The 27400-nt window shown below is 41.4% G+C and overlaps 1 protein-coding gene across 1 annotated transcript in view; it reads right to left on the bottom strand.

Moving 5' to 3' along the window:
• Positions 1–27400, bottom strand: part of DPF3 (double PHD fingers 3) — a 174552-nt gene that overhangs the window by 129822 nt on the left and 17330 nt on the right. The window contains 1 exon segment of the mRNA XM_047079406.1: positions 15904–16064. Coding sequence (XP_046935362.1) covers positions 15904–16064 — 161 coding nt within the window.

Below are 27400 nucleotides of genomic sequence, written 5' to 3'. Positions count from 1 at the left end.
CTCTTTGCTCCTAGCCATGAGGGTAGAAATAGGCCTCTCTTTGATGTCTGCTTTGACTCCACCTCATCTCAACAAGCAAATGACCCCAAGAACTCTCTCGAGGCTCTAGCCCCCCTTCCTTGCCCTCCTCCCTAGGCTGACAAGCACCAGGGTGCCTTTATAGGGCCAATGCATTCAGCCCTGGAGTTCCACTTATAGAGGGACGAGCACAGCCCCGTGAGAGTTATGTTGTTTATCTCATTAGAACAGGAGGCACATAACTCAAAGCCTGTGTGTGTGGTAGATGGAGAGGGGAGGGAAAGGGGAGGAGGAGGAGGGAGTCACAGCTGCAGCCAGGGAAATTAACCTGAAGGAGTGAGCCTGGGGCTAGGGGGAATATGGAGGAGGAGGGAAAGGAGGCAGGAGACAAGAGGGCCGACTAGTCTTCCCTGGTAACCAAGGCCACAGCTACCCCCCCATTCACATACCCCACTGAGCAAACTGCTTTTCTTTTCCTTTGAGCTGCAACTCCAGTTACAACACTCATACTCATGTACAAGCACACGTATCTCTCTCTCTCTCTCTCTCTCTCTCTCTCCCTCTCTCTCTCTCTCACACACACACACACACACACACTCACAAACTCACACACTTGCTGGAGGGAGAACTGTCTCCATAGAAAAAAATCAGCAGGATGGGCTTGATGCCTGTATGGTCAGCAGATTCCAGACAAGTCACTTGTTACCGGCATCGATCAAGTCAGCAGGTGGACCCTAAGTATCATTATCCCTGACAGACATGGCATGAGCTATTAAGAACCCAGATGGGGGCGCCTGGGTGGCTCAGTTGGTTGAGCATCTAACTCTCGGTTTTGGCTGAAGTAGTGATCTCAACGATACATGGGATTGAGCCCCACATCAGGATCTGTGCTGGCAGTGCACAGCCTGCTTAGGATTCTCTACCCCCCCTCCTCTGCCCCTCTCCCATGCTCTTTCTCTCTTTCAAAATAAATAATAAACTTTTTTTTAATTTTTAAAATAAGGGCACCTGGGTGGCTCAATCAGTTAAGCATCCCACTTCAGCTCAAGTCATGATCTCGTGGTTCATGGGTTCAAGCCTTGAGTCAGGCTCTGTGCTGATAGCTCAGAGCCTGGAGCCTGCTTCAGGTTCTGTGTCTCCCTCTCTCTCTGCCCCTCCCCCACTTATGCTCAGGTTTGCGCTCTCACTCTCTCTCTCTCAAAAATAAACATTAAAAAAAATTTTTTTAACTTTTTAAAAGAATTCAGAAGATGAAATGAGATAGAAAGGAAGTAAAGATGACAGGGGATAGGAACAGGGTTTGAAAAGAAGAAAAGAACTGGAGTAATGCCTTCGTCCCCCAACCAGAGTTGAGCAGTGGCAGTTCACCCAGAGAAGGGCTCTCCCTGAAGCCTCTCAGAGACGGGGATCAGCAGCCACCATTGAACCCTCCCTGCAATGGAAACCTCACTCCTTCACAAGACAGACTTCCTGTGGTTGATCAACTCTTACTGTGATAAACAGTTTTGCCTCACCCTTATTTTGAATCAAAGACTTCCTATATTTATGCCAATTTGTTCACCCTCTGTCCCCAGAGTGGACAGGTGTCACCTGTATCCAAGCCATCCATCCCATCCACCCACTTGGGTTTGAAGGACAGCCAACTGAGAGGCCAAGGAACTAGAGGGCATGGGAGTTAGAGAAAAGAGGCAGTGGTCACACCCACTCAGATTGGGGTAACAGGATTTAAGGCTCCAAATTAAGAATCCAAACACTGCTTCCCTTTTTCATCTCCCCCTTGCCTACCCCCTACTGGACAGGAAAGGGATGGAACAGCAGGCTGCTCTTCAGACCTTCACGGCCACTAAAGAGCTCCTCCGCATGCTGCTCCCACAGGTGCCTCCACAGTGGGTCACCAACAGCCTCCATATTTATAAAGAGATAATGACACAAGTCAGGCGTTCTTCATCAAAACTGGGCATCAGAACTGCATAAGTATTTATTGAAAAGGGCTGGTGCCTGGGCTCCAGTCCAATCCTACTAAACCAGAATATCAGAAATACACCAAGGCAATTGCAGTTCGAAAAACTCCTACATAAGGAACTTTGCACTAGATCAACTCTTACTCATATTTATATTCCCAGGGCCCAGGACATAACAGGTGTTCCACTAATGTTTGTGATTGAAAACACCAATTGGACCACCTCTACAGAACTGGAGGGATGAGTAATAAGTCCCTAGGTAGGGCTTGAGGAGTAGACAAGATGTATTTCGTAAGCACTTAGACCCATAATATTTCCTGGTCCTTGGCTTATTTAAAAGTTGTCCTGACTTTGTGGACCACCTGTTCAGTGAAGCCCCTTGAACCATCCCAGGCCACAGTGTCTTTTCTTCTCCCCGATAGCCTGGAGTCCTGGGCACTAGGCACCATACCCTAGCACTCAGCACAGCTCTCTATCCAGCTCCCCAACCATCCTCTCCCAGAACCCTGCCCCTTCTTCTCCATGAGCTTCTCTCCCTCTCTACTATTCAATTCTAATGTCCCATGGGCCAAGACTGGTGAGGTAAGCCTCAAATCCAGGATGCCGCCAGCCCCTTCTGGCTCAGGGGTTCCCAAGCCCCTCACCGGTCCCATCACACTCAAAAACCGACACAGTAACAAAGCTAACATTTACTGAGCTCTTACTCTGTCCTAGGCTAGTATCTCACACTCACTGTTACTTACCATAACAACTACCCTATGAGACATTTAAAGGACAAGGACAGTGAGGCTAACAGTGTTTAAGTAACTGGCACAGGGTCACACAATTCAAAGGGTAATCTAGTCCACAGCCCACATTCAAGACCTCTCTACTAACCTAACCCCACCAAGCCATCCCATTACTGATCCACACACAGTAGGGTTGAAATCCAAAGTCCTTCCCTTGAGAAAGAAGCTCCCCACACTAAAACTATCAGGAAAATATCCCCCAGCCCTCCCACCCACCCCCATCAAGACATTTCTTGTGGAATTTATTTTCCCTCTACTTCCATATCACCAAGTAAAATTGCTCATGGAGAAATGCATCCTAATAATATAAAAGCATCATCGAGAGGCACATAAAACGTATGGAAAATCAGAAAAACAACCACTACATACTTCCTAAATTCATCAGAAAAAAATTTTTCAAGAATAATCACATTATAATGTGAGCTTACATGTTATTGGGTCTAACTCTTACCTGATACAAGAATTGTGTCCCCAATATCCCTGACAAGAGCCTCCACCATGGCCTTTGTTTCAATAATTCTAGTCCTCACCCTTCCATGAAGCAGTCTATGGTGCTATTGAAATTTTGTGTTGTTAGAAATATGCCTACCAATCTCATCCACCACTGATAAGAATGCAAAATAGTTCAACCCTATGGAGGGAAATTTGGCATATCTAGCAAAAGTGCATATGTATTTGCCCTTTGACCCAGCAATTCCACTTCTAGGAATCTGTATCACAGATTAATATGCAAAAATATAAAAATATGTATTCGCTGTAGCATTTTTAATACTAGAAAAAGCCTGGAAATAATCCAATGTCCATCATAGCAAACTGATTGAATAAACCATAACATATGCACACAATGGACTATTATGAAGCAATTGACACATAGAGGGAGGGAAATACACACTACAATGGAGTATACTATTAAGTGAAAAAAACAAGGTGGAGAATAGTGTGTATCATATACTATAATTTATCCAACAAATGGGGATACACCCATATACATATGTACATAAATATATATGTTGTGTGTTCACATATGGTTTTTCTTTTAGTGGAAAGATAAACCAAAGGCTTAGTAGAAACTTACAGAGAGCAAAATCAAAGTATTAGTAACAAGAAGAAGAGGAGGAAGTTGCCTATATAGAAACAGGAAAGGGACAGAGACAGAACAAGACATTCTCTGACTATACCATGCTTTATAGATATGACTTTAGAACCATGTGAATATTTCATATGGTTAAATTAAAAAAGCAAACATCTGCTTCTGGCTAGATGGGAGTATCAAGGATCATATTTACTCTTTTACAAGAAACCAAAAGACAGATAAAATATGAAATAAAAGTTCTCAAGACACAGGACATCAAGAAATGGAGGACAGTGATGCCTGAAGCACTGGAAATGAACAAGGTAAGTCTACAGCCATACCACCTTGAACGTGCCCAACTGTCTGGACATGAACAAGATAAGCCCTAGGACTTCCCCAGCTTACTACCTCAAGAGAGCTTCCAGATTGCAGCACAGGGAAGAGAAACATGGGTGGAAACCAACAGACTTTCTGAGACTGAGTGAAAAGAAAGAGATGAGAGTCTGAGGAGACCAAGGTGACCAGAATTCAAGAAACAGAATTGTAAAAGAAGAGCGTTACACAGAAAAAGCGCTTCGGAGGTCCACAGAGACCCCCTTAGAGTATTCAGCTCCGTATTAATCAGCACTTATGAAGAAACTGTTCAATGTTGAGGGAAGAACCAGCCAGTAGGAACAGATATGAGTGCCTGGTGTGCAAAGGGGCTGGGAACAGTCTGTTCCCACCAGCATGTTAGGAAAGCCTCATGATTCATGGAGTACTGGGTAGAGTACAGAAAAGGGTCTTACCTCTCTGACAGGAAATTATTAGCCCTAGACTAAGCACTGCTCCAGTATCACCTAAAGATCACACACTGTTTCCAAGTAACTTAACTGTCCCAAAATAAAGCTCTAGAATAGTTATAGGAATAAGTAATATATACAGCACCTACAAGGTAAAATTCATGATGTCTGGCATCCAATCCAAAATTACAAGGCATATATAAAGAAGCAGAAATATATGACCTATAATGAGGGGGGCAGGGGAACCAACCAATTAAAACCAACCCAGAATTGAAACTGACATTATAATTAGCAGCAAGAACATTAAGACAGTTATCATTTGTATTCCATATGTTCAAAAGTGAAGTAAAAAAATTGATTCTTCTAAAGATTCAAACTTAACATCTAGAAATGAAAACTACAATGTGTGAGATAAAAAATACTGAATGGGATTAATGTCAGATTAGATACTGCAGAAGAAAAAATTAGTGCACTTGAAAATGCAACAACAGAAACTACCCCAAATGAAACCCCTGGGAAAAAGAACTTTTTAGAAAAACAGCATAATGAGCTGTGGGAAAACTTCAAACAACCTAATAATATGTGTACTTGGAGTTCCCAAAGAGGAGAAGGAGAAGAAAAAATATTTGTAGAAATAATGGCTAGAAATTTTCAAAATTTGATGAAAACCACAAACATGCAGATCCAAGAAGCTCAATAAAACTAAGCACAAGAAACATGAATAAAACTGTAACAAAGCACATCATAATCAAAACTGCCCAAAAACAGTGATATTCTATATAGCCATTTAATACACACATGTGAATATTTAAATGTCAAAATTTTTAATAATTTCATAAAGTCTTTGTAGCCACTCAGAAGGAAAAAAAGTGAAAGGTAAAATATTAAAAGTAGCCAGAGAAGGGAGCCATATTATATAGAGAGGACCAAAGATAAGAGTGATTTCTCATCAGAAACAATGCAAAAAAAAAACAAAAAAAAAAACAAAAAAAAAAAACAGTGGTTCAATATCATTACAGGACTGAAAGGGAAAAAAAACTTGTCGACCTAAATTCTATATTCTGCAAAAATCTCTCTCAAAAAACTAAAGCAAACTAAAGATATTCCAATATATACAGAAGTTGAAAGAATTAATCATCAGCAGACCCACACTACAAGAAATATTAAAGGAAGTCCTTTAGGCAGAAGGAAAGTGATACCAGACCTAAATATGGATATATACTATCAAATGAAAAGCATCAGGAATGGTTTAGTACATGAGTAATTATGTAAGATGTTTTTTTCTTATTCTTGAAAACTCTTTAAAAGATGATTAACTAAGGGTGCCTGTCTGGCTCAGTCAGTTAAGCATCCAACTTCGACTCATGTCATGATCTCACGGTCTGTGAGTTCAAGCACCTCATCAGGCTCTGTGCTGACAGCTCAGAGCCTGAAGCCTGCTTCGGATTCTGTGTCTCCCTCTCTCTCTGCCCCTCCCCTGCCCTCTCTCTCTCTCTCTCTCTCTCTCTCTCAAAAATAAATAAACATTTAAAAAAATTTTGTAAGATGATTAACTAAACAAAGATAATGACAGTGTAGTAAAAGGTTTATACCATATGTAAAAATAAAATATATGACACCAATTGCACAAAGGTAAATAGGGGAAAGATGAAAGTATACTTGAATCAGTTTCCTATTGCTGCTACAATGAAGTGCCACAAACTCAGAGGTTTAACACAACATGAATTTGCTGCCTCACAATTCTAGAGGTCAGAAGTCTAAAATCAGTCTCACTTAGCTAAAACCAAGGTGTCAGCAAGGTTTCATTCCTTTTGGAGATTCTGGAGGAGAATCTACTTTTTTGCCTTCTCTGGCTTCTAGAGGCCACCCACATCCTTTGGCTCATTTATGGCTTTTTCCTCAATGGCATCACTTTGACCTCTGTTGTCACACCTCCTGCTCTGACTCTGACCTGCTTCCTTCCCTTTATAAAGACCTTATGATTACATTGAGACCATCCGAATAATAATAATCTCCCCATCTAAAGGTCCTTAACTTAATCACATCACCAAAATTCCTTTTGCCATGTCAGGTAGCATTTCTATGGTTCCAGGTCTGGATGTCTTTGTGGATGGCATTATTCTGTTTACTGGATACTGTTGTAGAGTTTTTATACTATTCATGAAGTAGTAAAATATCACCTGAAAGCAAACTGTAATTAAAGATGCAGACTACAAACATTAAGCAATCACCAAAATAACAAAACAAAGAGTTATTAAGCCAACAAAGGAAATAAAATAGAATCATAAAAAATTTAACCCCCAAAAGGAAGAAAATGAGGGAAAAGGGAACAAACAGATGGATAAATAGGAAACACATAGCAAAATGATGGGTTTAAACCTAATTATAATAATAATCACATTAAATGTAAATAGTCTAAATACCTCAATTTTAAAAACACACACTGTCAGATTGCATTTAAAAAGCAAGACACAACTATATGTGCCTACAAAAAATACCTACGTTTAACATCAAATCCAAATATGTAAAAGTAAAGGAATGGAGAAAGATACACAATGATAACATTAATCAAAAGAAAGCTGGAGTGGCTACATTAATGTCACAGGAAGCAGATTTCATAGTAAAGAATATTAGTAGAGATAAAGTTATTACATAATGATAATGGATCAATTTACCAAGAGGACATAACAATCTTAAATGTGTATGCCCTTAATAACACAGCTTCAAAACATATGAAGCAAGAACTAATAAAATTGTAAAGATAAATAGACAAATTCACAATTATAGTCAGAAATTTCAATTCTCTCTCTTGATAATTCATAGAAAAAATAAATGGAAAAATTAGTAATGATGAAGATTTGAGCAATACTATCAACCAACTTGACTTAATTGATATTTCTAGAACATTCCAACCACCAACAAGAAAATACACATTCTTTTCCAGGCCAAAGAGAAAATTTATCCAAGATAGGCCATATTCTGAACCATATAAGTCTCAGTAAATTTTAAAGGATTCAAGTCATACAAAGTATTTTCTGACTATATAGAATTAGAAACAAGTAACAGGCATACATTTGGAAAATCCCCCAAATGTTTGGAAATAACACACTCCTAAATAATCCATAGGTAAAAGAAGAACTCAAAAGACAAATTAGAAAATACTTTTATTTGAATGACAATGAAAATACAATACAAACATTGGTGAAATGAGGCTAAAACAGTACTTATATTTGGGGATAAACTATATTAGAAGACACCCATAGGAGAAAAAGAAGAGAAGTCTCAAATCAATGACCTCAATTTCTACCTTAAGAAATAATAGAAGAAATAGAAGAGTAAATTAAATCCAAAGTAAGAAAAAGAAAGGAAAAATAAATATCAACACAGAAACCATAAAATAGGGAAAAAAAGGAAAAAATATTATATCACAAGCTATTTCTTTGATATCAATAAAATTTATAAGCCTCCAGGTAGACTGATCAGGTGAAAAAGAAAATTCAAATTGCCAATTAAAAAAATAGAAGAGAATATGTCACAAGATTCTACAGATATTAAAAGGATAATGCACCAATGTTATAAACAACTTTGTGCAACCAATTTTGACCAACTTAGCTGAAATGGAAAAATTCCTTGAAGTTACAAACTACCAAGATTCACTCAATATGAAATGAATAACCTGAGTATCTATTAAAGAAATCAAATTTGTAGTTAAAAATGTTCCTACAAAGAAATTGCCAGGCCCAGAGAAATTCACTGGTAAATGTTACAAAACATTTAAGGAAAAAAATACCAATTCTGCATAAACTCTTCCAGAAAACTGAAAAGGAAGGAATACTTCCCAACTCATTATAAGAGGCCAACCTCACCCTGAGACCAAACCAGACACAAACACAAGGAAAGAAAACTATAGACAAATATTGCTCATAAACATGGATGTAAAACCTCTAATAAAACTTTAGCAAAGTGAATCTGATGATATATAAAAAGGATAATATATCATGACAAAGTGGGATTTATCCTCAGAATGCAATGTTAGCTTAACATTCAAATATCAATCAATGTAACTCCTCATGTTAACAAACCACAAAAGAAAAATCACATGATCATCTCAATAGACTCAGAAAAATCAGCTAATAAAATCCAACATCAGTTCCTGATTTAAAATTCTCAAACTAGAAGGAAGTTGCTAATAAAAATCAACTACAAAATGCCCACAGCTAACATCATATTTAGAAATGAAAAAAATGAATGTTTTTTCCTTAAGATCAGGAATATCATAAGGATGTCCACTCTAACCACTTTTTCTTAATATTTCAGTGGCCATTCTACTCAGTGCAACAGATGAGTAAAATAAATAAAAGTCATCCATACTGACAAGAAAAGTTGGGACACCTGGGTGGCTTAGTCAGTTAAGCACCCAACTCTTGACTGTGGCCCAGGTCATTATCTCACTGTTTGTGAGGTTGAGCCCTGTATCGGGCTCTGCACTAACAGCGTAAAGCCTGCTTGGGAGTCTCTCTCCCTCTCTCTCTCTGACCCTCTCCTGCTCTCTCTCTCTCTCCCCTTCTCTCTCAAAATAAATAAATAAACTTAAAAAAAAAAAGGAAAGAAAAGTTTTCTTTTTCACTAACAACAATCAACTGTAGAAAACGCTGAAATGCTGTAGCATCTACAGAAAGCTATTAGAATAAATGAGTAAAACAAAGTTTGAGGATACAGAATGAAGATACATATTTCTGTATTTCTGTAAACTAATGACGAATAATCAGAAACTAAATTTTTTAAAAATCCATTTACAATAGTATCAAAAATGTTAAGTACTTAGAGATAAATTTGAAAAAAGTGTGAAATATCTGTACACAAAAAACTAAAAATCATCAATGGGAAAAATTAAAGATAACAAATGGAGAGATATTATATTCAGGGATTGGAAGACTCAGTATTGAGAGTTGTTAATTTTCCACAAAATTGATCCATAGATTCCACATAATCCCAATCAAAATCCCAGCAGAGTTTTTGTAAAACTGGACAGACTATAAAATTCATATGGAAATGCAAAGGACTAAAATAGCCAAAATAACTTAGAAAAAGAAAAACAGATTAAAGGACTAACACTACTTGATTTCAAAATGCATTGCAAAAATACAAGAATCAAGACAGTATGATATTAGTGTAAAAACAGATAAACCCATGAAACAAAATTGAACATCCAGAACTAGAACTACATACATGTGAACATTTAATTTTTGACAAAGGTACAAAAGCAATTCAGTTGAGAAAGGCTAATCTTTTCAACAAATTATGCTGGAACAATTTGATTTCTATCTGCAAAAATATAAACTTTAATCTGTACCTCAAACCATATTTTAAAATTAATTCAAAATGGATCATAGACCTAAGTATAAAACCTATAATTATTAAACTTCCAGGAAAAAAAAAATACATTACTTGACATTGGATTAAGCAACAATTTCTTACATACAACAACAAAATCTCAATTCATTAAATAACAAATTGATAAATTGGACTTAATCAAAATATAAAATGTCTGCTCTTTGAAAGACACTATTAAGATAATGAAATAGGGGCACCAGGGTGGCTCAGTCAGTTAAGTGTCAGACTCTCGATTTCAGCTCAGGTCATGATCTCATGGTTTGTGAGTTCAAGCCCCTCACTGGGCTCTGCACTGACAGCACGGAGCCTGCTTTGTATTGTCTCTCCCTCTCTATCCCTCCCCAACTCTTGCTCTCTCTCACTCTCTCTCAAAATAAATAAACTTAAAAAAAAAAAAGATAATGAAAATATAAGACAAAAACTGGGAGAAGATATTTGCAAAGTATATATCAAACAAACATCTTGAATCTAGAATATATAAAGGACTATCAAAATCTAACAATACAAAAACAATTCCCCTAGAGATCTAATACATATGATGGTGAACATAGACAACAATACTGTATTATAATCACCAAACTTTCTAAGAGACTAGAACTCAATTATTCCAACCACTAAAAAAAGGATGATCATAAATATGATAGAGCCAGTAATTATCACTACAATGGCAATCATATTACAATATATAAATGTATAAATTTAACATGTTGTACACCTTAAATTTCCACAATGACGTATGTCAAATAAATTTCAATTTTTTAAAAAAACCCAATTTTTAAATGGATAAAAGATTTGAGCATTTTACCAAATAACATATATAGTCTCATAACATCATGGCCAAAATGTCCAGGAGTCAATCAAAATCATTCATATGAAGAACCAGGAAAAATCTCAATTTGAATGAGTAAAAAAGACAATAGATATCAATGCAAATATTAGAATTATCTGACAAGGATTTTGAAGGAGGCATCATAAACATGTTTCAACAAATAATCACAAATACTTGAAAAAATGAAAAAATACAAAGTCTCAGCAAGGAAATGGAAGATATAAAGAAGAACCAAACAGAAATTGTAAAAGTTAAAAACACAATAAAACAACACAACAAATGCAGAGAATAGAAGAAAGAAGTAGTGAACTGGAAGACAGAAAAATAAAAATAACCCAATCTAAGCAACAGAGAGAAAAAACAAAAACAAAAACAAACAAACAAACAGAAAGACCCAGAGCCTGAGGGACTTATGGGCTATAGCAAAAAATCTAAAATTTGTGTTAGTAGAGTCCCAGAAGGATAAGGAAAAGAGAGTGGGGCTGAACATGTATTCAAAAAAATAATAGCTGAAATTTTCCTAAATTTGGCAAAAGATATAAACCTACAGATTCCAGAAGCTGAGTGAATTCCAAAACAGGTAAACCCAAACAAATCCACACCAAAACATATCAAAATCAGATTTTTGAAAACTAAAGACAAAAAAAAGTCTTGAAAGTAGTGAGACAGAAATGACACCTCACTTACGAGTGTTTATTTTTGAGAGAGAGACAGCAGGCAAGGAAGGGGCAGAGAGACAGTAGGACGGAGGATCTGAAGCAGGGTCTGTGCTGACAGCAGTAAGCCTGATGTGGGACTCAAACTCATGAACTACAAGATCATGACCTGAACCAAAGTCAGATGCTCAACCAATTGAACCACTCAGGTTCCCCAACACCTCACCTATAAAAGAAAAGAATGACAGCAAATGTCTCCTCACAAACCTCATCACACACCAAAAAGAGATGCAAAACATTTTTCAATTGCTAAAATAAAAGGATTTATCAACCCAGAACTTTATATCCAGCAAAAATATCCTTTAGGAATGAAGGGAAAAATCTAGGCATTCCCAGAAGAAAGAAAACTTACGAGAAGTTGTTACCAGTAGACCTACTTACTTTAAAAGAATGGCTAAAGAAATACTTAATCAGAAAGAAATTATAAAAGAAGGCATCTTGGAACATCAAGAGGGAAAAAGGAACAATTAAAGAGTAAAAATATGAGTAAATATAATAGACACTTAAGTTTTCTAAGTTAATAGTTTGATAGTTGAAGCAAAAAAATTTTTTTTATTTCAAGTTTTTTTTTTTTTTAATTCTAGTTAGTTAACCTGTAGTATAATATTCTTTTCAGGAGTGAAGCAAAAATTATAATACCGTCTGAGATGGTTTTTCAATGTGTGCAGAGGAAATGTTTAAGACATTGTGTTATACACGGGGGAGGGTAAAGGTATTGAAATAATGAGAGGGGCTGGTGAGTATGATTATAAGGGGGTAGTATGAGGGAGATCTTTGTGGTGATGGAATAGTTTTATATCTTGATTATAGTGGTGGTTCCACAAATCTATATGTGATAAAATGGCATAGAACTACACACACACATTTTACCAATGTCAACTTTCTGGTTTCCAGATTGTGCTCTGATTACATAAGATGTATCCACTGGGAGAAATTGGGTGGAAGATTTGGGGGATTCCTCTGTACTATGGGTGCAACTTCCTGTGGATCTGTAATTATTTCAAAATAAAAACTAATTTTAAAAATACAAACAAATTATATGAAATTTGAAAAAAATAATACCCAATAAGTGAAAGCAAAATGAAACAAATCCAACTGTGTATTCAGTTAGTGGCACAACCACTCAGAGGAAGTATTTCAAGTGACCTTAAAACACAGTAATTTCACTCTACATCCTTAATAGGCAATGCCCTAAGGACAAAAAGAATTGCAAAAAAAATAAAAGAAGAAGAAGAAGAAGAAAAACCTTAAATATGTTCAGTAATTGTATCGTTGGAAGTCTAATTTTATTTGATACTCATATGTATGTGGGGGGCAGGGGGAAGCAAATAAATAATTATGTCAGCATCATTAAGAGCCAGGATTTTTTTAGAGTTGGAGAAAGGAGAGACAATTAAGACAGTTCAGAAAAACTGTGTAAAATTGAATTGAATGGGAAATATAAGTTCATAATGTATTTTCTCTTAAAAAAAAAAAGAAATCATATTTCTTAGATCCACTCACTGAAAAGTCCTAGAAACAACAACCAACCCAGGAACAATAAGCACCATCAGATTATGGTCTTCAAATAACATTTCCTACAAAAAGGCAACAGGATTTCTTATAGAAATAGCTAATTCCAGATCTGGGCAGGAAATGTACAAAATAAGCCTAAAACATTTGTCTTAATATTAGGATACCAAGGAAGCCATCAGAAACTACTGGGGTTCTTTTAGAACACCAGCACTGGCCCAAACCCCTATGGGCCAAAGATGGGACAATTTAAGCATCAATAAGAATAATAGCTCCAATGGGTTAAATGTATCCATGGTGTTTAAATCTGTGAAATCATGATGGCACTCAACAAAATAGTAACTTTATTAATCACTTTTGGTAAATATTAGGGAACCAACTCTTTATTTTGAAAACTGGTGAATACATTATTTACAATAGTCAAATTACGGAAGCAGCCCAAGGGTCCATTGGTAGGTGAATGAGTACAGATGTTGTGGTATATGTACACAATGGAATATTATTCAGCCATAAAAAAGAATGAAATCTTCCCATTTGCAACAACATGGATAGAGCTGGAGAGTATAACACCAAGCAAAATAAGTTAGTCAGAGAAAGACAAATATCATATGATCTCACTCATGTGAAATTTAAGAAATAAAGCAAACAAACAAAGAAAAAGAGAGAAAGAGAGAGAGAAACCAAAAAACAGAGTCTCAACTATAGAGAACAAACTGATGGTTAGCAAAGGGGAGGTTGGGTGGAAGGGAGAGGGGTGAAACAAGGGATGGAGATTAGAGTATACTTATAATGATGAAAAATAAAATAAAATAAACTGATAAATAAAGGGGCAAAATTATTTATCCTGCCTGTCATATGTGAACTATACCTCACAATAACCAAAATTTTAATGAGGAGATATTTCACTTTATAGAGGTTACAGAGCTAATAAATGAAGAATTAGTGACAGCCTTGAATTAAATGTCACGTTTTTTGCAGCCCTTAACAGAATAAAGGATCTAGGCAATTACCATCAAGGGCTGCTAACATCAATAAAAGAGAGGTAACTTGGGGTGCCTGGGTGACTAAGTTGCTTAGGCATCAGACTTCAGCTCAGGTCATGATCTCACGGTTCGTGAGTTCGAGCCCCGCGTCGGGCTCTGTGCTGACAGCTCAGAGCCTGGAGCCTGCTTTGGATTCTGTATCTCCCTTTCTCTCTGCCCCTCCCCTGCTCGCTCTCTCTCTCTCTCTCTCTCTCTCTCTCTCTCTCTCAAAAAGAAATAAACATTGAAAAAAAAAATTTTTTTCAATGTTTATTTTTATTTTTGACAGAGAGAGACAGAGCATGAACGGGGGAGGGGCAGAGAGAGAGGGAGACACAGAATCGGAAACAGGCTCCAGGCTCTGAGCCATCAGCCCAGAGCCTGACGCGGGGCTCGAACTCACGGACCGCGAGATCGTGACCTGGCTGAAGTCGGACGCTTAACCGACTGCGCCACCCAGGCGCCCCAAGAAATAAACATTTTTTAAAAAAATTTTTAATAGAAGAGAGATAACCAGATACCATGAGCCTCCTGATGGAAATAACACACCACCACTTAGGAGTTGTTCTTGCCCCAAAAAGCTGAACCTGAATCTGCTCAGGTCTCTAGTCTTAACAACCAATTCCCAAGAATAACACCATGGGGATGCAATCAGAAAATCTGGACTCTGGAAACCCTACAGCGCAAACAACTCAGTTTCTTCCATAAACAACATGCAAGGGGGAGAGAAAGAGAGACAGACAAACACACGCCAAGACCTACAGATTTAAAGAGACTTAAGAAATACCTCAGCCAATTGCAACATAGGATTCCTCTTTGGATTCTGATTTCAACTACCAGGGGGAAATAAATGTTGAACCAATATGTGATTCTGTTAAGGTCTAATTGCTACCTTGGAGCTTTGATAGCCATCGTGGGCATGTCTGCTTATGTCCTTACCATTTAGAGATACATACTGAAAAATTTACAGATGAAATAACATGTTGCCTTGGATTTGCTTCCAAATAACCTAGGGTCAAGGAGGAAAGTGGGAGGTGAGTATAAATGAAACAAGACTGGCCATGAGTTGATCATTGTTGACACTGGGTGATAAATACATGGACATTCGTTTTACTATTCTCTCCACTTTTGTACGGGTTTGAAATTTTTCATCATAAAAACTTTCTAAAATAGACCCATAGAGAGCCAGAAAACTGCATTCCTTTGGTTGCCTCCCTAATCTCCACCCGTTGGTCTTTATGGTGTTCTCTGGAGCCTAGAAGACTAGTGTCATGATAATAATAGTAGGAATATCAACGATAATAGCCAGCATTTTGGGAGCACATAGTTACTAGGTGCTGACTCATACATTTTTTCTGAATATTTCCATGCAATCCTGACAAAATTCTAAAGTGAAAACTATTATTATTCCCATTTCGCAGGTGAGGAACCTGAGGGAGAGATCTTGGTTTGATGATAAAGCCAAGCCTCCAACCCAGATCTGACTACAGATTTCCAGCTAATAACCACAGAAAGGGCAAAGGATGAGGTGGATGCCATGCCCTCAACCTTCCCTTTTGGGGGCTAAATCCTGAGTTCTTTCACTCTGTCCCCCTCCCCCCCCACCCCTGCCAACAAGGCTCCATTGCCCCTCCCCTCCATCATCCTTGGGACATGTGCCTAGAGCTATAAATCAGTGGAGTTTCATGACAGTATCCCAGCCTGCTGTACAGCTTGCTTTTCCCCAGCATCACTGCGGAGATTCCCAATGGCTGGTCCTCCCTCCCTCCAGACTGGAAGCCAGAACATGTCCAGGGTGGCGTGGCTTACCTGGGCCACGGTGCCTCTTCTCCATCCAGATGTAGCAGTTGTTCTGGGCCACACCGGTCTGCGAGTCCAGGAAAGGGAGACGCACACTGCGCTCTGCGCACAGCCTCGAGTTATAGCTTCGGCAGTGCTCGATGGCCTCCTTGTAGAACTGGTCCCCGAGTCTATCAGCAGGGGAGAGAGATGGAGGAGGAATGAGGCCAGGGAAAACAGAAACACCCCCAGAGGATAAGTGATGGTACCCACCTACCTCCCTGGGAAGATTTTGCGTATCTGGAGACCAAGGCAATGAGTACCAAGGGAGGGGAGGAATCCAACTTGGTGTCAGGTCTCAACCAGGTTCTATTTCCCATGCCAAAATCACCAGGGAATTTAGAATCCCCTGTAACCAAGAGCCTAGGGCCCCTAGATAAACCACTAGTAAAAGTAACAAGTTCCCACTCCAGGAAGCATGAGGTCCCACCTCTAGAGGTGGTTCTAGAACAATCTTCTACATGAGATCTACCAGGACCTCAGGCTTCTAGAGCCCCCTTATTAAGATCCTACATTAACCACACTTTGTTCTCAGTAATTGCCAGCAAAGGCACTCTAGAGTGAACCCAAACCCCAAAGCATGGATGCACAGATTTCCATTGCAATCAGAGAGAAACACCCCACATAAACACAGACCAGCAAGACAGAGGAAATATCCCATAAAAGTAAAGCTATCATGGGGAAAGGAGGCGAAAAGGGGCACGAACCAGTCTTTTATAACCACACACTTAAAAAATAACTTCTGGGGCGCCTGGGTGGTTCAGTCGGATAGACGTCCGACTTCAGCTCCACTCATGATCTCATGTTCCGTAAGTTCGAGCCCCGCAACAGGCTCTGTGCTGACAGCTTGGAGCCTGAAGCCTCCTTCAGATTCTGTGTCTCCCTCTCTCTCTTCCCCTCCCATGCTCACTCTCTGTCTCTCTCATTCTTAAAAATAAATAAACATAAAAAATTTTTTAAAAATAAATAATAAAGAAAATAAAAAATAAAGAAAATAAAAATAGAAAAATAAAGAAAAAATAACTTCCTAACTGAAAGTAAAGGAAGGATGTATAATAGTTGCATTTTGAAGTCAAGATAATTCAATCCCTGAAATCTAAAACACAAAGAGAAAGACCTTTCTGGTTTGTTGGAGTGGTGATCTAAGCCCAGCAAATTTTATGTTACTGAATCTTTAGTATCCTTGGACATGTGGTGATGCTGCTAATTTTAAGATAATACCCTTTTCAAAGACCAAAAATATAACACTGGTAAAACTGATCAAATATTAAAAAAAAAATCAGTGAGATCAAATACCTACCAAATCAAAGACAGGCACTTGTGGGAGGTTAATAAATGGCTCAAGGAAATACAAATGTAATAACATAACCTGTGCCAGGTAGACTTGTACTTCTTTGTGGGGAGGGGAGGGAAAGGCAGGAAGGGGGGAGCCAGAGGGATTACAGGGCCAGAAGGGAGAACCAGGTAGCTCATTTTGAAGCAACATTATGAATGTCCCTTTGTTTTGGTTCTGCATAGATTTGAAGAGGCCAAAATCAGGGTGAGAAAGTCTCTAAGTTGAGAATAGTATATTTCTTAACAAAAATATTTAGAGGACTAAAGAAAGCAAAATTTTAGAGGGATTTTTCTATAGTGTTTTTTAAAAAAGTCAGTGGGTCAGGGTCCACCAAGAGTTTAAAGCAAATTTCTTATTCTGGGAAGATACAACCATTGAAGCTTCTGAGGCATCTCTTGGAAATTACTTATTTGACATAACTCCTAAAAAAAAAAAAGTCCCCTTGCTCCTTTTCCCCCTCTGAACATCTTCAGTTTCACAAGGAAGGCATAACGTGCTCAGAAAGTATCCCAGCAGTTGCAAAACCAAACTGTAATCAAATTATAATAGCCACACAGCTGGAAATGAATTGGGGGGGGTGGAAGCCCATTAAAATGCTATAAAACAGAACATGAGCTGATGTAATCAAAGATGGTAACAAGGATCATGAGATTGATCAAAAATAAAGAACCATTTCCTACAAAGCGTTCACATCTGTGTCCCACCAGCTTAAATGCCTCCACTGCTAAGGCGACATAGTCCAGTGTGCCAGAACTTTCACAGGCAGCTCAGCCCAGGTAAGATGACACACAGCCTGTCCAGAGTGTCCTAGATGCTCCAGCTTCTTCATGAAACAGCAACCAACCAACCAGTTGATGAGCAACAGCAATCAGTTGATGAGAACTGACAAGAACACATAACAGAGAGGTGTCCGATGTGAGAAACAGTCATCTGGTTTCCCACGATCTTTTGACAGATGGCCAAAATAGATGTTAACTATTCCAACTCCAAAAATTCTGCTGTAGGAGAAGCCATAAGAAAAAAGAAGATGGCACACTACAACTCATCAGCTGGCGACAGGAAGGTTTCCGTTTTCAAAACAAACTCTGGAAGCCAATAGAAAAGGAAACTACAGAGGGATCTCAAATTAGACTTTTCCCGATACGCTCATTACTGGCTTCCAACAACTCCAATCCCAAAGAGAGGAACAAGAAAATGAAGTTGCTGGAAGGGAAAGTGAGTTTGGCCAAGTCCATGCCCCACACCAAATGGAACGAGAAAGTCAAACAAAGTGGTGCGCTGGGTGAAAATTAATTTCATCTTAAATATTTTCCACTTTCCGTAACATGCAATGCTATTAGTAACAGGCATGCTGGGGGGGAATGTGTATTTTTAAATGTAATCTTGGTGTGAACGATACCTCTCTTATGTAAACAGAAAAAAAAACCTTCTTCGGACTGGAACAACTGTATTACAGGCTGGACCTGCAAAAATGTGACATCTAACACCCTCTCTGCCACTGTCTCCAGGGAACTCACTTTTAAACAGTCCAGGCATTGGCAGAGATTTGGAAACAAAAGTTTAAAGCCTTTTTCAAGATGTGGGAGGAGAAGAGAGACTTCAACCTTTTTGATAAATTCAAGCAGCGCCTCTCCAAAAGTTAATTAGCCAAAATCTTCACAGGGCTCGTTCTGCTCTCTAGAAGAAAATCGATGGCCAGGTCTCCCTAACCCGTGGAAAGCAATTTAAACAGGAGAGAGGACAAATGTCCTTTTCAATATGGGATTTCTTTAAAAAAAAAAAAATCCCTCGATGATAGGATCCCAGGGGTGACATTTGCATTCAAGTTGTGAGGGGCAGAGGGAGCAGGGAAAGGCTGGCAGGGAATGACTCATTTTGTGGAGCATGCCCCAGGCTGGGTCAGGCACAGCCCAGCCTCAGCCATCACCTGTCTGCATCAAACCAAGGGGGCCGGATTGCCACGGGATGATAGATGTCTTGGGCTGGAAGAAGCTGGCACAAGGCAGAATAGAATGATGTTCTCATCAACAGCCTACTTCGGGCTACCCAAGGCTGCAATCAGAAGCAGGAAAGGCAAGAGGAACAAATTGCTAGGCTCTCCGCCAGAGCAGGAGCCCCCCATGGCCTATGGCTTGAAGGAGTGCTGACTGCCCAGTTCTGGGGGCCGCTGGGAGGGGGGAGATCCCTTAGCGATCACATCTGGAGTGAGGGAGCTTCAGCCCTCAGAGCTTTCCAGTGACCCTCCTTGAGCATACCTGTGGAAAACTGGATTCCAGGGAACCAGTCAGGATTCAGAGGGGTCAAAATAAGACTTCTCCAAAATAACTGTCAACCAGGCTCCAAATGTGATTTTCAGAGCCCATCACGGACCCTCTGCTCCTTTTCTTCCTCATGCATCCACCTTTGTCTCTCTGTCTCTCAAGACCGTGCCCGTTCTCTTAGATTCCGTGTCCACTGTCCTGAGCTGACTCCTAAGTCCAACCGTCCAACGCAGATACCTGGGGCCCCTCCCTCTTCACTGTCCCTCTGCTCCTGTGTTCTGACCCAAGAACAGGTGTCCTGTCATACCCCAAACACGTGTCCAAAAGCACATTCCTCATCTCCTGCCAGCAGTCTGCTCCCTCCCCAGAGTCGCCATTCTTCTGGGTTGGGAGGGTGTGTGGGGAGACGGCAGTGAGAGAACACTGCTCTTCTCTCCCTAGCAAGGTGTCCTTGGCCTTCCCCTTTCCTTCATCCCATCTGGCACTGGGTTCTTGCATTTCTCAGGGTGTCACCCTCTTTCCATCCCTGATGCCATCCACCAGTCCCCTTTGACAGTAAAAACAGGACCTTGGCCCATCATTGCTATTTGTGCACATAAACAGAGATAAGCAGAGATAACAAGAAGCCCTAGCCTGTGGCAGGATTTCGGCCCCTCCTTCCCCCCCATCGGCCCCTCCTGTTCTCTGTGGGCACCTGGATTTCCTGCTGTCTCACCCAGCTGCCCACACTGCCACCACCACCCACAAATACACATTAAGACGCATCTACACCGATATGCTAACTTCCTCCTGTTTGCATTTAAATATATTTAACTCTAACTGCACCGCAGAAAGCCGGTTCCCATTTACATAGCATTTTATAACTAGCAAGCAGGGGGCAATATTTGGCAAGGTGGAGGAACCTTTTCATTTTCCTCAGAGTTAGTTACACTCTTCCTAAAGCTGCCCTTCAAAGAAAGCCAGGGTTAGGGTTTACTGCGGACTGAACTGTTTCCCCTGAAATCCATGTGTTGAAGCCCTAACACCCACCCCCCTCCACACACACACACACACACACACACACACACACACACACACAATGTTCTAGTATCTGGATACAGGGCCTTGGGGAGGTAATTAGGTCGTGAGGACAGCGTCCTCATGATAGGATTAGTGCCCCTATATAAGAAGGGACAGGAGAAAGACCTCTCTCTTCCTCTTTCTCTCTCTGCCATGTGAGCACCCAGCAAGAATACACCCTTATCTCAGACTTCCCGGCCTCCAGAACTGTGGAAAATAAGTATCTGTTGTTTAAGCCACTCAGTCTATGGCATCCTGCTCTAGCAGTCCAAGCTAAGGCAGTGTTTCTGATATTTAAAAGAGGAAAGCCCTGGAACCCCTGGGTGGCTCAGTCAGTTAAGCGTCCGACTTCGGCTCAGGTCATTGATCCCGCGGTTCATGAGTTTGAGCCCCAGGTCAGGTTCTGTGCAGACAGCTCAGAACCTGGAGCTTGCTTCAGATTTTGTGTCTCCCTCTCTCTCTGCCCCTCCCCCACTTGCGCTCTGTCTCTGTCTCTCAAAAATGAATAAACGTTAAAAAAAAAACAACTAATAAAATAAAATAGGAAAGGCCTGCAGAGAATGGTGAGAGCAAGATTCCAGTCCTCTTCTTCCCTCATTCTGCCCTCTCCCAACAAAGATGGCAATAATAATACTATTCATAACGTTAGTTTCAATTCCATTCAGTGTTTAATATTTGTCTTCTTTACAAGACTGTAAAGTCTCTGAGGGCAGAGACCATCTGCGGGGCCACTGCACGTAGCCACCTGCCCAGGGGCACCATTCATGTAAACTTCAATGTGAACGGCACCCCCTGGGGCAGTGTAACCCGGTAACCCTGCAAGCCCGCTGTTTTCCTGACTTATCCCCAGTGTCCAGCACAGAGCCCAGCACACAGATGAATTGCTTTCAACAACAACTCATATACCTATGGTAGATGTTTATATTAAGACAGTCTTCAGAGTTTGTTGCACGTATACGTTGGTGATTTCGATTGCATGGCTGCCTACTCACAACTTCCAAAAAATGTTGAGAGAATGTCTGCAACCAGTCCCATTGAGTCATCGCCCGTGGGCTCCTGGGTCATTGCAGCAGCCCCCGACTATAGTCACTGCAGCTCTTCTCCCACCCATCCTGACAAAAAGGAATATCCCTGGAGCTCAGTTTTTTGTCTTTCATTCCTCAGGATGGAAGCCAAGATGGCTCCCACTGGTGCCCAAACTCCTCTGGAGGACGACAGGGCCCTTGGAGAGCCGAGGGATTGGGGTGGAACAGAAAGAACAGAGACTTGGAATCAGGCAGATCTGAATCCAGCTCCATGGCTGACTGGCTACAACCTCAGGCCAAGTCAGTTACCCTCCCCAAGCCCCAGCTCTACTTAACCACAACGCCTACTTCAGGTCTGTGAGAGAACTAAATGACAGAAAACGTCTGACGCACAGAGGGAAGTGCCTTTCGTCAATGGTGGTTCCCTTCTCCTTCCCCCAAAGAGCAGCATCTTCTGTCCCTGGCTGTGTGACACACCATCTTCTTCAGCTGGCCGATGCCCTCCACATGACATACGCATGCCACACTCACTGCTGCAGTGTCTTTGAGGCTGGCAAGTGCTAACCCAAGCCTCTGTCCCAAAACCTCAGGCAACCAGGAGAGCTGAGTAGCCATTGCATGATGACCCCAGCAGTCCAAAGCCTACCCCAAGAACAGAAACAGTGCCTGGCTCATTTGCTGCTCTATCCCCAAGCCCAACACAGAGCTTGCCATGTTGGGTTGAATGATGAATGAATGAATGAATGAATGAATGAATCCTCATCTGACCTTCCTGTATATATGAATCAGATAGCCCTACCCTTGGACCCCAACAAAATACTTTACTCAGGTCTTTCCCCCCACCTATAATTCTTGTCTCTTGCCCCTAGCCTGGCTAATCGTAATCTGTTCAAGGGCTGGCTGAAGGCCTGCCTCTTCCAGGAAGCCTCCCCAGTGACCCCTGCCAACAGTATTTGCTCTCTGCCTTCTCAGGGCTCCCTGAGTCTCAGCCATGTTTGGCCAGTCCGTACCATCCCCCTTATGTCTCTCCACCCAACTAGATCATAAGACTCTTGAAGACAGGAACTAAGAGTTATATATTTCCATGCTACCCAACCAAGCACAGTGCTGGGACTGCAGAAGCGTGTGATAAGCCTTGACTGAAATGTCAGGCCATCCTTGGGAATGCAAGCTGGTGCAGCCTCCCTACGACCCAGCAATTGCACTACTAGGCATTTATCCAAGGGATACAGGTGTGCTGTTTTGAAGGGACACATGCACCCCCATGTTTATAGCAGCACTATCAACAATAGCCAAAGTATGGAAAGAGCCCAAATGTCCATCCACGGATAATGGATAAAAAAGATGTGGTATATACATATATATAAATATATATATTTATATTTATATATATATATATATTATATATATATAAATACTCCATTGTGTGTATATAAATATATATATACACACAATGGAGTATTATTGTAATGTGTGTGTGTGTGTGTGTGTACACAATTGAGTATTACTTGGCAATCAAAAAGAATGAAATCTTGCCATTTGCAACTATGTGGATGGAACTGGAGGGTATTATGCTAAGTGAAGTTAGTCAGACAAAGACAAAAATCATATGACTTCACTCATATGAGGACTTTAAGTGCCAAAACAGATGAACATAAGGGAAGCGAAACAAAAATAATATAAAAACAGGGAGGGGGACAAAACAGAGGAGACTCATAAATATGGAGAACAAACTGAGGGTTACTAGAGGGGTTGTGGGAGGGGGGATGGGCTAAATGGGTCAGGGGCACTAAGAAATCTACTCCTGAAATCATTGTTGCACTATATGCTAACTAATTTGGATGTACATTTTACAAAAATAAAAAATAAGATTTAAAAAAAAAAAAAAAGAAACGTCAGGCCATCCTAATGGAAGCTTCACAGCTGAGAGATACTTGGGACATTCTTTCTCCATGCGCAAATGAGGTGAGCCTGAAGTTACCTGGCCTCTCCAGAGCCCAGGCTCAGGCAACTGAAAACAGATATGCTACAGGTTCAAATCTTACTGAATTTTCCCAGTCATCCCATAAAGAGAAAAAATCACCTCAGCTCTCAAGATTTTCATTTCTCCATCTGTGATATTCACGCCTCTCTGCAAGACAAAGAACTCATCTCCCCCTTCTCTGAACTTCACAAGCTCCCTGAACACTGGGCTGTCAACAGACCACCCCAAGAGGATGAACTCTTCCTCGGCTGGTGCAGGAAATGAGCCTTTGGTGCTTATCAAGAATGCCATCACCTCACTCTCCAGAAGAATCTTCTAGGGAGTGGCTTTCAAACTTTGGTTTGTGTCAGAACTAGTGGGGGTGGGGGAGGCTGTGAAATCCTGATTCTGGAGGTCTGGCATGTGATCCAGACATCCGTATTTTTGACAGACACCCCCCCCCTTCCGGTGATTCTGAGAAATATGAGACTCACTGGCCTAATGATGGCTCACCAACCTCCAAAGCAAAGGGAAGAACAAGAGAGCCTTGTGATGTTCTTTGGCCATGTTCTAAGGGCAGAGCAGGAGAGCCCAGTTAACTGACTTTAACTCAGCTGGGTTTGCTCCTGAAATTTTTTCTCTGGCAACTGGCGTGGATCAACCTAGCAGCACTGCCCTGTTGCAGGCTAGTCCCACAGAAGCCCTCATCCCTAACAAAACAACCGCGAGGCCTGCTTTGAGGCAAATGTATGGAGAAGATCCTGACATTCTCTGAGTGGTCACTCTAGCAATAACTCTGACCTTCAACACATCGCCGGAAAGGCACCTTGGGGGCCAGGGTATTGCTTCACGAAAGCCAAGTCAGATGAAGAATTTGAACCCTGAAACTCCTCTCATGACTTAAATGCCATGCAGTCTGATGTTCAGGCCTGCTAGACCCAATAAATCCCTTTTCCGGCATCTACTCCGGTGAAGACTTTTCAGGGACTTATTATGCAAAGCTGCCTAAGCAAGACGGAATTTATATTGAACCTGGCCATGATTTCCGAGCTGCCACTGGGTGTTCTGACGACATACGCAACTCAGGGTCGAAGTCAAGGGGCCGCCAAGGACAAGAGACTGGAGACAGGAGGGAAAAAGGATGATTCCTTCCAGTAAATAATGGGGGTGTGGGGGGCGGGGGGGGGGGGGTTGGTCAGGAAAGGGGGATGCTCCGGGGAGGAAGAAGACTGTAGCTTTTCTTGTATCCAAGGTTTGCCTTTCAAATGGCAGCCAGACATGACAAAATAAATCTCTCCTCTGGAGGCTAAAGTATGTGTAGAATGCAACCAACTTTCAAAAGTGGGGGGGAAAAAAAAGAGACAGACTGCTTTATCTTAGGGTGAAGCACACCTAGAAAGAAAACACACACACATCACAGAAACTTCATTGATTGAGAACGGATTTTTAGTTTCCCTGGTTCACAGACTGAGTCCTCTCTGAAACCCCAGCTATGAGCTGGGCACCAATATGTTGTCCCCTGGGTGTGCCTGCCAGTAGAAGCAGGCCATTGATTAGAGACAATTCTTGGACAAACACATCCTCAACCCCATCTTCGCTGCTGGAATACAAGGGCCTCAAGATTGCCCTCCCTGATAAAAAGAATATTGGCCTGGCATTTAAAACACAGCCACAAAGAACACATCCTCTGTAGTCAATTCTCAACGCAGCAGTCCAAGTGATCTTTTTAAAATGGAAATCAGATCCTGACATTCTCCTCCTTAAATCCCCCCAATGGCTTTCACCGCACTCGAAATAAAATCCAAACTCCTTCCCGTAGCTATAGGCCCCCAGACTGTCTGGCTATGCCCACCTTTCCTACTTCCCCTGTCTCCTGCCCCCCTTACCTACTCAACTTCATCCTCACTAAACTTCTCTATGTCCCTCTAATATGTCAGAATCATCTCACCTCAGGACCTTTGCATATGCTATTCCCTCTTTCTGGTATACAGTTCCCCCAGGTCTTCTCATGGCTGGCTTCTCCCCAGAAGAGTCTTCTTTGACCCACCCTAAGGCAGCCCACCTTACTCCACTCCTGCCCCAGTCCTTGCTATGTCTCGTTCTATTTTGGTTTAGTTTTGTTTTTTTTTCCATCATACCGCTATCAAACTTTTTCTGTTTTTTCTTTGCCTGCTGATTGTCTCTACATTATGAATTCCATGAGAGCAGGGTCGTTATTTCTCTTGTCTACCACTCTCTGAACCTAACACAGGGTCTGGCACATAGGGAATCACTCGACATATAACACCACACAAAGTAAGTGAAAGATCCAGGCTACCTGCAACAGACAACTTGAATGGTATGGAAGACAGGCCTTCCAGAAGACAAGAAGGTCAGTCCTAGGGGGAGGCCCCCAGCACAGGGAATGAGAGCGACACCACCCACGACCTTCTCACTTCTGATCCTCCCTGCCCAACACAGTCATCAGTGGCTTAGGGGCCCATTCTGCTGTCCGTGCTTGAATCCTGCTCATAACCCAACAATGCCACCTGCACACCATCAAACCTGGAGAGAAGTGTGGCCAAGAGGTTAAATGATGCCCTTCATGACATCAGTCCTTCTTGTCCATGCCCAAAAAGAACATTCCAGGCCTCATGCCGGCACTGTAAACTAGCAGTGCCAGAAGATGGTCCCCAAAGTACCTACTCCAGTTTCCTGAAGGGACGTGTCTCTAAATTAACCTCCTCTGCATGTTCTTTCCCAGAGAACTGATCCATGTCTCTTTCCAGAGCCCCGAGCCTACGGGTAGTGGCAGGGACAGGAGCAGGATGGGGGGTGGGGAAGCATCGCTTGACGGGAAATCAATGGGAACTTGAAGGTCATCCGGAGGGCGCTGTCTCCCCATCATGCACCTGCTGGGATGGGATTTGTGGTCCTGACCTCGCTTGGGGGCCTCTGCCCTCCTGTCAGAGTTGGTTAAAATCAGCCGGCAGAAGCAAACGCCCTGCAGACCAAATGATCTCCAGGCCGCCCTTCTAAGGGACATCAAGCCAAACAAAGAAGCACTGAGTCTCATTTAACCTGCCACAAGGTTGAGAGTCACCCCAATTTCTCCTGGTGGCCCTCTGAGAAAACTGCCTCGGGCCTGCTGGTTTTTGAGCCACACGCTTGTAAACCTTTTAACAAGGACAGAACAAAGCCAGGTTGACCAAGAGGCTGGTCATGTTGCCAAATTTAAGTCCTCTGGTAGGGAAGACTGAAATATTCTGGGAAACTAACAAAGCCAAAACCAAAAGGTGAGTCACCCTAGAAATACCTAAAGCTGCCCTCATAACCTCCACGTCCTGGGATAAGAACAAAAGATACCAGAACCTCCGTGCTGCTGAAGGGAAGTCTATTTTTCTTCCCGGCCCAACAATATAAGGGGATGTGACTGTATTTAAAATCTGACCCTCCTTTCCTCGTGGAGCTATTTCCAAGTTCCCTCCCTCCCTCCCCGCACCTTCCCCCCTTCCCTGTCTTCTTCCCCCAATCCTTCCACCTCACCGAGAGTCACTTGACATACAGATCAGCCCACATCTCCAATCCAAAAGTTGAAGAAGAGTCGAATATCAAAATGAGGAAGAAACATCCTCGACATATTTATAGAAGGGTGACAAGACGGTGATAACAAAAATAACAGTGGCCTGGCTGCCATTTATTGAGCATTTACTATGTGTGCCAGGTACTGTTCTAAGCACCTGACGGATGATCTCGTTTCGTCCCCACACAACCCCCTCTGATTATTCCCCCTGATTTCACAGATTAGGAAACTGAGGCACAGAGAGTTTTCAGTGATTTGCCA

Source organism: Lynx rufus, unplaced genomic scaffold (assembly GCF_022079265.1).
Source record: "Lynx rufus isolate CCGP_SWC_20201006 ecotype Redwood Valley unplaced genomic scaffold, mLynRuf1.p SCAF_17, whole genome shotgun sequence".
NCBI classification, from domain to species: domain Eukaryota; kingdom Metazoa; phylum Chordata; class Mammalia; order Carnivora; family Felidae; genus Lynx; species Lynx rufus.
The sequence above is the reverse complement of the archived record's forward strand: the minus strand, read 5'-3'. Positions and strand labels throughout refer to the sequence as shown.